This window comes from Rhagoletis pomonella, unplaced genomic scaffold (assembly GCF_013731165.1).
Source record: "Rhagoletis pomonella isolate Grant_MI unplaced genomic scaffold, Rhpom_1.0 Rhpom_scaffold_00002, whole genome shotgun sequence".
NCBI lineage: Eukaryota > Metazoa > Arthropoda > Insecta > Diptera > Tephritidae > Rhagoletis > Rhagoletis pomonella.
In genome coordinates, this window is record NW_023458556.1 from 13,417,429 (window position 1) to 13,427,971 (window position 10,543).

The 10,543-nt window shown below is 34.7% G+C and overlaps 2 protein-coding genes across 2 annotated transcripts in view; both read left to right on the top strand.

Annotated features, from left to right (window-relative positions):
- Positions 1-566: 566 nt before the first annotated feature.
- Positions 567-4,900, top strand: LOC118733104 (pickpocket protein 28-like). Its single transcript, XM_036462325.1, has 9 exons — positions 567-781; positions 846-1,046; positions 1,136-1,253; positions 1,327-1,475; positions 1,549-1,664; positions 1,733-1,821; positions 3,007-3,592; positions 3,666-3,856; positions 3,924-4,900. The coding sequence occupies exons 1-9, from the start codon at positions 621-623 to the stop codon at positions 4,101-4,103; spliced, it is 1,791 nt and encodes a 596-aa protein (XP_036318218.1). The 5' UTR covers positions 567-620; the 3' UTR covers positions 4,104-4,900.
- A 339-nt stretch (positions 4,901-5,239) lies between these two features.
- The window catches only part of LOC118733107 (annexin B11-like), a gene marked incomplete in the record, with an annotated part of 36,689 nt that continues 31,385 nt past the window's right edge, over positions 5,240-10,543 (top strand). Inside the window, 1 exon segment of the mRNA XM_036462331.1 lies at positions 5,240-5,857.

The following is a 10,543-nucleotide window of genomic DNA, read 5'->3' on the forward strand; positions in this document are numbered from 1 at the left end:
AATACTGAAAAGTTAATCACAAGTGAGCCCGAAAGCTCCCAAAATATTTGGAACAGTCTCGGAAAAATCGCAAGAAAAGTTTGAAAAGTAATAGAGAAAGTTACAAGTTATTCCGGAAAAAAGCTGAAAAGTTAGACACAAATAAACCCGGAATATTCTGAGCGGTCCAAACAAAAACCTAGAAAATCTTGAAAAATTACAAGAGTTCTGCAAAAATTCTAAAAAAATCTTTAAGGAAAAAACATAGTGAATGAAAATCCCGACAACTAAAATACAACTAATCGCGAAAATATTCTGAACGGTTCCTTAAAATGAACGCACATGGAATCACTTCAAAATAAGATCTACAAAAACCGCTAAGCCATTATTTTTTTTTGAGGAATTCAAATGAAACCTTACAATTTTTGCGCAGTGTAATTTTTCTGTCAATGAATACAAGTATCCTGCTCTTGTAACGCTTCCAGCCTAATTAACCTTTGTAGCCACGCCCACTCGCACGATTACGATGGTAGTAGCAATTAGCCGTAAGTAGTAATGACTTGATGAGATTTCTTCCTTTTTAGCTTCATTGCGTAACCTGATTGCTCCTCAGTGACAGCTAAACAAAAGTAAGCCGAAAAATGCTTACCAACTCGATTTGCGGCAAGAAAGAATTGCAGCAAAAGCCTAAATATGAAAGAGTTTTTGAAATAATCGGCGATTATATAACAAAATTTCTAAGCCAAACCACGTTACATGGGCTAATCTATGTTAGTAATGCAAGCCTGTCCTTATGGGAGAGGTAAATTTTACGTTAGCATTAACAAACTATCAGATTCGAATTCATTTTCGTTAACTTCGCACAGAACCTACTTTTTGCTGTGGTTTGTTGCGGTCATTACGTTGGCAGTAAATTTTGCCACGAATGTTTTTACGCGTTGGGAAACAACACCGATTATTATAGGCATCGAGGCACAAACGTCGACTATACGCGATACCCCCTTCCCAGCCATCACAATCTGCAATATGAATCAGGCATTGCGTAGCAAAGTCGAAAACTATCCACGGTGAGTAGCAAGTTCGTGAAACATTTTTAGTTTCGTTAGACACGTACATAACTATTTAGGAATTTTTTTTTTTGTGTTTAACACCGCAGCCATTCACGGGGCTATGCAATGACACAGAAGATATGTTTGCAAGATGTCGACTATAGCCAATTCGATGATCTGAAACCTGCCTCAAAGGAAGACACGTTCACGAATTTCATCTGGCGCGTGGTGAAGTTAAATGTTTGTGGGAAAGAATGTTGCATTTAAGATTTTTTTTTTTTTGAATTTTTTCCAACAGAATGGACAGACTTGTAACAATATGATTGTTTACTGTCGTTTTGGGAACAAGGAAGACCGCTGTACTGATTTCTTCAGAGAGGTGCTAATGGATGAGGGCATTTGTTGTTCCTTTAATATTTTACATCCATCCTATTTATATAAAGGAAAGTAAGTTAAGTATTCTATAAAAGGGGGTAAAAGGGGTTTGTTAACAATTATTGTTCGATTTTGATTTTAATAGATACATATTCGTAAGAGACTTCACCTCGTCTGTTGGTACCATACCAGTCGACTGGAACTTGGAGACTGGCTACGCTGAACAGTTGCCATTGTACTACTATCCGCGAAGACCAGCTGGTAGGGTTTAAGGAGGATAGCAAATATTTTTTTAATATTCTAAAAGTGAAAAACAAACTTTCTTTCAGGCGCTGGTGTTACCATGGGATTCACTTTTGTGCTCAATGCTAACCTCAGCGAATATATCTGCACTTCAACTTTTAGTACCGGTTTGAAGGTACATTGGTACATTGGTACATATCGTCGTTTAAAGTACAAAACCGTGTATCGTCGTTCAGCAAAACCGTGTAACTAAAATTTATTGTCAAAAATTGGATTTTCTCACACAAGCTCTTGGCTCAAGCTTTATCCATTCGTCCTGAAATGTACTTGCCAGAAATGCGATTGCTTTATAAAAAAAGAGAACTATTTTGTAATATTAGCGTTTTTACTCTCTGGAAAATAATTTATGCAACTTCACATACGCGGTTTTGCATTTTGTTGATACGCGGTTTTGTACATTAAACGACGATATGCTTTTATCCTTGAAATGAACAAAACCAAACAAAACTGAGTGCGTGTAGTCCCTATACGCTGAAGAAGTGAAATTTCATAGAAAACATTCCAGAAAAGAATAATTTTGCAATACATATTAGGCTGGGACAATTTTGTATGGGGAAAAATAAAAGGCCTTTGATCATACTGCAATAGTAATATTATGTTGTCTTAGGACTAAGTCAATAATAATTGGCCACGAAAGATTACTTTAAAACATATCTTTAACCTGCGCAATCGATTCAAAGTTTATGAATTTGGAAAATTAAATTTTCTATGGTATCTTTATCTTGATCTTTGTCTTAATCCTACCTAAACCTACGTTTACCTCTATCTTTATTTTGATTTTTATCTTTCACCTCATCTTCATCGTCATCTTCATCCCCATCTTCATATTCATTTGCATTTCTTAACTACAGCTGCATTTGCATCTTCTTCTTAATATTATTAATACGTATTTTATATTGGTCTTTGGCTTTTTTATTATTGCTTTTGACTGTGGCTTTGCCTTAGCCTTCGCCTTAGTCTTTAACTCTGTCGTTATCCTTACACTACTTATCATTGCGTTCACTTCCAAAATTGCCATTTTATCAACGAAACTCCTTCCTTTCATAGGTCAATTTGCCGTTTCAGTATAACTTATGTGCAACTGTAAGCTTACCGCTAACCACCAACTTATCTTACGCCATTTTGTTTTGTTAGCAATAAAATATTTACATATGTATATGTAGGCTCATGTATGTTCATATTTTCTTCAACTATAAGACTATAGCATACTTCTCCTTGAGTTCATTACAAAAATATCTGCTTTTGTACTCCCGCCAATAATTACTTATCCTTGTATAACCTTAAATTTTTTTCCCCTTAGATAATCGCCCACAATCCAATCGATACGCCGCACGTCAAAGAGACCGGCTTGTTCGTTCAAACGGGCTACCAGTATCTTTTCCGTATTAATATAGACAACTCCAAGTCTCTACCTTCGACACGCACCATTCCGCCTAAACGTCGCCAATGTCTCTTCAACAACGAGCTAGAATTGTATTACTTCCGGTACTACACGCGCCGCAATTGTGAGATGGAATGTGATTCCAAATATTTTCTACGCCGATGCAAATGCATTCCATATCACATGCCGCTCATCTATCAAAATGCAAGTATTTGTGATGTGAAGGATTTCAATTGTGAAAGAATCGCAGAAGCAGAGATCAATGACGAGCAGCATGTGGCCTGCAAGCGTAAGTGTCTGCCTGCGTGCTTCCGTTCGGAGTATTACCCGGATGTATATGGAACACCACTGGCGAATACTTCGTTTGTTTTCAAAGATGGCTTTTTTACGAATTTTACAAAGCAAGAGATTCATGAGAATTTCGCATTGGTGCAGGTTTATTTTGCAAATGATTTTTTTAGGTCTAAGGTTAGATCGCCATATACCAGCTTTACGGACTATTTGTGTGAGTTGTTGAGGGTACCTTATTACAAACTTTGTGAGCATTAATTGGTTTGTATGTACTTATTTCGCAACAGCACAAACAGGTGGCATTTTGGGATTGATGGTAGGTTTTGGAGTCATGTCAGTTCCTGAGTTCTGCTATTTTTTTCTAATACGACCGGTATTTGATTTCCTGCTGAATCGTCTGCCCAGTTCCGTGCGGAAAATGACTGCAATGCGAATTGGAAGAGTTTTCGATGAAAACGCGGTTCTAATAGGCCGGCGGGTAATGCAAGCATTTTTATTCATAAACTGTTTACAAAATGTTGATGCTCTTTTCGTATTTATAGCAGCCAGTTTCCCATGCCCGAATTCCGTTGGCTACAGCTCACAGACCACTCAAGCACTTTAACGGTTATACTCGTAACAGTCAAAACATGTTTAGCGGCTTAAATAAAAAGGCACAAATGCAAGGTAGTGATGCTTTGAACATTCATCTGGAAGAGAAAGGCTTATTTCCATACACCGAATGAAATAAAAGTTTACTACAGAAAATGAGAAGTGTGCTTTAAAGCCAGAACAACAACTATTGGTTTTTCTCAAATTTCGATACAAAAAAAACATAAAACAAAAAAAAAACATAGAAATAATATTGGAAAGGTAAGGTTGCATTCACAAAAACTATACCAAACAATCCTTGCAATAAAGCAAAAACGCAAAGCTCAAAAAATCACTTCAATTGATTTTGTGAACTCTAAATAAAATACACAAAAATTACAAACAAAAAGTATCGGTGGCTACAGGGGTGCAGAGAAGAATACTAACCAAAACCCCATCCCTAAATGCCTTTAAAAGACCGACAACCACTCCGATCGGTGATGCGGAAGCTGTGATGGTTCTCGAAGAAATGGCTCCCCATAAATCTGAAGCGCTTAGAAATCGGTGTATGTATCTACGTGGCTCTGAAAGTGATCGCAATGCTCTCCACGTGTCCGCCTACTGTTACCGTATCTCAAATCAGGACTCCTACTCAATCTGAGAGGCACGGAATCTTTGGATCACCTCTATGCTCAACGACTTTAAAGATTGGCAATGTCTTATCTATCGGTTCGCGGGACTGAACAAGTTGCATCATGTTTAGCACTTTGTTTTTTTAAATACAGATTATAGAGTTAAGCTCGAAAATGGAGATAGTCTACTTCTGTATATGTATGCCTAGTATAATGTTTGATCCGATTTCGAGAGATCGTGCTCACTTTCGGAGACTATTTAGGGAGCTTTCAAAATCGTGGGTTTTTTTAGTTTTCAGTCAGATAATTGTTTTCCGTCTCCTAACGACATATACATATATAAATCATTATTTATTTTCAGCAAATCGAAATCTAAAACAAATTTAAACAAATTGTTTTTATTCCAAATTCTGAAAAATCTGTGAATTTGTAAAACAAATACTTTAAATTTATGTAAAATGCCTGTGTATATGTATTTATTGTGTTCTCTGGCAACGCGACCACACAAACGCATCAAAGCTCACTAAGCTAAAAGCTTTCGTCATGTAAGCTTTTTCTACTACCTTTTACAACATGTAGCCGTAGCAACCCCCCCAACTGTTCGAACAGCAACAAAAACTTGTTGGATTCTGCTAAAATCCAATGAAAAATCCAATTGACTTCAGTTCTCTAGCAACTTTCGCACGACAAGCTTCGATTATTTTTACCAGTGAGGTGTTTGTCTACGTCATTAGCTACACAAAAAATAGAAAAATAAAGTAGCAAATAAAATAATTGTTTGCCGCTTTGTTGTTTAATTGAAAGTAATTTCTTGTGGGCAGTAATACGACGGCTCCTGCCGCCACCAAGCCCCTCAATCTCAAGTAAATACATAAATAATTTGTGTATGCACTCTGTGTGCGTGTGCGTGTGTGTGCCTTTGTGAAAAACTAGATATACGAAAGAACGCAGATCACTTGTGAAGTGCGAAAAAAGAATAACGAAGCAGTAAAGAAACGTGTAGAAAAGATAAAGCAAAGCGAGATTATTCGCCTTTACTTGAGCAGAGTGGATTATTATTATTATTTTTTTTAATTCAACAACCATATTTTTACATTGTGGTGCAATTTTTTTTTAATACAATACAAATACGAAGCTAATTAACATTGCTAAGCGTACATCCATACATTTAATTGGCATATCTGGTGGCAACAAACAATTGCACCAGGCAAACACTTTCCTCAGCTTTAAAACTTTCACTTCAACACTTGAATTGCTTGCTGCGCCTAATTGAAAATGTAAGTTACTCGCTCACATACCACTCATTGGCTAATTATTTATGTTTTACCATAAATAGTACAACTCGTTTTTTTATTGCAAGCAAGGTCAGGCGAAAGCGGACAAAGAGCCGGGTCGCTTACAAATACATAGCTTCATAAGTACAAAGGCGCACAGTTTGAAAGCCAATGTGTGTTTGATCGCGCGCCTCTGGCTTGTGCGGGCGGGCGGTGGCTTATCTATTAAACTGCGCATACAAACATGTGAACATATACATATACATATGCATGTATGTATCTACATAACAACTAAAATAACTAGAAGTATAAACTTTATCTAAGTCTCTTTTGTATCTAAGCCGTCAACACGGAGGCACAAACTCCATTACTTAAGCATCATCTCGAATAGATATTAAGTATCTGCCAAGTGTACTTTATACATACATAGTTCGAACATGATCATTTATCAAGTTATGTATCTTTAATTATTCATCTCGTGACTCATTTTCAGCCATAGATCGACCGCATGCTTTAGTTGATTTATTCGTATCTACCTATCTGATATTTTCTCACTTACTCGTTTCAATTCTGCGTTGCGGCTCATTTCTATGCCACTTTACTCTTGGCCCTTCTTTTTCATTTAATTCACGTTTTCTGGCATTTTTCCTATTTGGCATAGGTACAAGTTTCGTCTGATCTTTTGTTGACTTTCTTTTCTCTCTATCAAGCGATGCTGTAAAACGTGTTTTGAAACACATGTATGTATATACACACATACAAATGTGCTTACCCAGGGGGGAAAAGGTAATGTCTAGGAATGCAAAAACCTACGCACGAAAAGATGCAAGAATTTTTCCACAGCGATGTCATACGAAAGTAATGTGTCGCATGTCGCTTTACGAAACAATAAATAAGATTAAAAAATAAAAGAAGACAAAAAATAAAGTCCGTGCCACGGGTTTTGAATCCCGTGACCAACAACACGGCAGAGGACCGAGCATTCATTCGGCTACAGCAGCTGTTGAGATAACGTGAAAATACATACCTAAGTTAGTTTTCACACTTTTTGTTTTGTTTGTGGCTTCAAAACCACGCATCATCCGCTCGCTTATATCGCGATGCATTTTTTCGTTCAACCATAGTTGATAATCTTTTCTTGTGGGAAGAGGAAAGGCATTCCCGTTTTCCCACTGGGCCCATACGAGAGCCGGAGTATTGAAATGGGAGGGAAACTATGCGTAAGCAAATTACAAATAAGCTGTTGTTGAATCGCGATAAAAATTAGAACTGCTTCGAGTTATGAAAAGCATTCTGGCTACGATAGTGTGGGGCTGGGTTTCCGGAACTTAACTTAGTTTAGCCATTTTTTTTTACTTATTCATATTCACCATCTAGGCTAAGGTAAAAATTAGCCTACGTTTTAATCAGCTTCTTCTTGACTAAGTCCAAAAATTGGCTAAACTAAAGCTTCCTTTCCATCTTTCATGGTGAAAAGTTCTTTTGACAGAAAGTACTTGTCGTTTTGGTCGCGCTGTTCCAACACTCGCAATGGTCGAGTGCGTAAAGCACTGACATGCTATTCGAGAGATCCAAGGCTGGAGTCCTTAGGCAGCGAAATTGTTTTTTCTTGTTTTCATTGAATTTGGTTTTACTTTTAACAGACTTCAAAAAAGATTATAAATTCGTCGAAATTTTTTGTCTATATATGATAGACCAGATCCGATCATTGAATCATTAAGAAATTAACGGTACTCCTTAATTTGTATATGAAAATTGCAGTCGGTTTTATTTTTTGTTTAAAAATTGGTTGTTTTGTTAAATTTTCTTTAAGTTTTTAGTTTATTTTTTGTTTTAGAAAGCATTTTTTTATTTCATTTAATGTTTATGAACTTATTTTTCATTTAGTTTTTTGATTTTTTTTTGCTAAAAAGAAATTATTTATTTTAAACGACTTAAAAAAAGGAGATGGTTATCAATTCATCGGAATATTTTTATTTATTTTTTATCATCATTGGATCACTCTTAAATTTGTATATGAGAAATGAGTCGATTTTGTTTTTTGCTTAAAAATTACTTGTTTAATTTCAAATGTTTATTTTATTTCATTTTTCTTTTGTATTCAAACATTTTTTAAAAAGAAAAATACTTATTACCATATATTTTTATTTATATATTTTTATTTTTTTAGATTAAATTTTCTTTTTCTCAAATGTCATTTAGGTTTTATTTTTAATTATTTTTTACAAATTTCGTTTTTTATACAATTTTTAGTTTTTATTGCTTTAAAATAAAATTTATGTATATATAGGTACAAAATTGACCGGCTTGATTTTTAGGTTAATATCTTATTCTTAAAGACTCTAATTCACTTTTGTAAAATCAAACCTTAACCGGCAGGGTTGAAGAATTGCATTTGATATTCAATTTGGACTCAAAATAACAGGCTACTTATTTTGTTGTACTAAAGTAATAAAACGCTTTTAAGCAGCAAAAGAGGATTTAAGAACAAATTTTCAAACAGGTGAAATTAATTTTTTTACAATTTTGTTAAGTGTATTTTGGCCAATTGTTTATTCTGTAAATTACTTTGCTCTCATATGACAATCACTTTTCTTCATCAATATATCGGCACCTGCAATGCAAAAAGACGTAACTAACATCGTCGCTGAAATTCGAAAGGTCGTTACTAATAAAAAATTCAAAATTCAGTTTTTGATTGATATCATGGATTACATTGAATTACAACTTCCAAATCATTTAATGAAAAAAAAATGTTTAGTCACGACTTTTTCCATTTCAGTTACGATGTTTTTATGTCTTTTTGCATTTAAGCTGACGATATGTGCCTTTTAAGTGCAGTGCATCGCTTGTTTGGTATCCCTTTCATTGCCTCCAATATTTGGCGACCAAAAGTCGCCTATTGAAATGGCTGCGGCAAAGAAAAACCTTCTAAGCTGATATCTCTTGTCTGCCCGCATAAACAGTTGAATAAATATAACCCGAATTATGACATCAACATTTACTAGAGAAGCAAAAATTAACAAAGAAAATCTAAACACTCTCATTTCCATGGCATTGTATTGTATATATATCGTAATTTGTGTACATATGTACATACATACATACGTAAATTTCTGTTAACAAGAAATCCACAACCAATTTAATAAGCCAGCATATGTATAGTAACGCTTAAAATTTACAGTCAGTAATAAATTGCTTTAAATATATATTTCAGAATCAATGAATAATTATGAAATCTTTCTAAGGTATTTGGATTAAAATTTCTTTTTAATCTTATTGAATAACTCGCGTTTTTCAACAATCAAGGCGAAGGACAAACCATTATTTACTCTCATAAAAATAACTATCCTATTTATCCTATCAGTTATGCGCATCATTCCGGAGCTGAGTTTTGAGTTGGGCCTCTTTTGAAGAGGAGGGTACGACGTGATTATGTACAATCACCGGCTTACCTACGAAAATGTTAGAATTTTTTAAACCCGTAAAACTTTCTGAATAAATTATTCTACCATTATTCTTCATTCTGCTTTTTGTTGACTTATAACGTCTTCCAATAGTATAGAAATATTGGGTTTAGGCAGATTAGGTGCTGCAGTGCACCCTATAACGTGCGTGCTTATACGAGTAAGTAGGTATGCCCACCAGCATATCGAGGGATGTTTTATATAGTCCAGTTGGTTCGTCCACAATGCACTGATATAAACGGAGGGATCTGGCTTCTCTTAGACAAATTGTAGCCGCTTTGTGCGGTCAATACATAAATACACTGTTGGCAAAAAGTATTGGCACAATTTTTTATAAAAATATGCACAACAAAAAAAACTTAAAAATATAATTTCTAAACTTTGTGCAAAACTCGCGAAAATTCTGCATATTTTCAACTTTTTAATTATATTTTTTTGAACTTGTTGGAGTATGCAGATTTGTAGCCCATTCTGGTATAAAAAATGCAAGTTCGGAGTTAGTAAAAAATCGTGTTGATTTTTGAGAATTTTTTTTGTTAAAGGTGTTTTGCATTATTTCTATATAAAGTAAATGTTTATATGGAAGAGACTGCGGGAAAAAATTACCAAAAATTAACGGTAATTCGTAGCTATTTAGAACTTCTACTTTATTACAATCAAATTAATTGGGCTACAATTCTGCATTATCAGAAAAAATCTAACAAATCTAATTAAAAAGTTGAAAATTTGCTGAATTTTCGCGAGTTTCGCACATAGTTTAAAAATTATATTTTTATGTTTTTTGTTGTGGAATGAACCATATTTTTATAAAAAAAGATTCGGAAAAATATTACAAACAAAATTGTTGCATATATTGTTAAAAATCATCTGTGCCAATACTTTTTGCCGGCAGTGAACTTGTACGCATATATGTACATATGAATGTGCATATCGTCGGTGTTAGTGCAAAACGTTCTATCTCAATTAGTACCCCTGGCATTTATGTAGATGGTCTGTTACCTGCATTGGAATGTATCTGCGAATCATTACACTCCTATAAAGTAATGACAAAACTGCCTAACTTTAGCTGATGAAGATGAGCGCTCAACAGAAGCGATCATATACAGGTGACAGAGGTAATAATTGACATACATATGTAGAAAGTTTAGTAGTATCACCGGCGATACGTATATATGTAGCTTTTACTACAGAAAACGAAACTAATGGGTTGTTCACACTTGCC

Excerpts from the sequence above, each read along its gene's own strand:
- LOC118733104 (XM_036462325.1), top strand. The coding sequence starts at position 621 with ATGCTTACCAACTCGATTTGCGGCAAGAAAGAATTGCAGCAAAAGCCT. Across the intron at positions 1,822-3,006 it reads CTTTTAGTACCGGTTTGAAG|ATAATCGCCCACAATCCAAT; the intron begins GTACATTGGTAC and ends TTTTCCCCTTAG. Across the intron at positions 3,593-3,665 it reads CAGCTTTACGGACTATTTGT|CACAAACAGGTGGCATTTTG; the intron begins GTGAGTTGTTGA and ends ATTTCGCAACAG.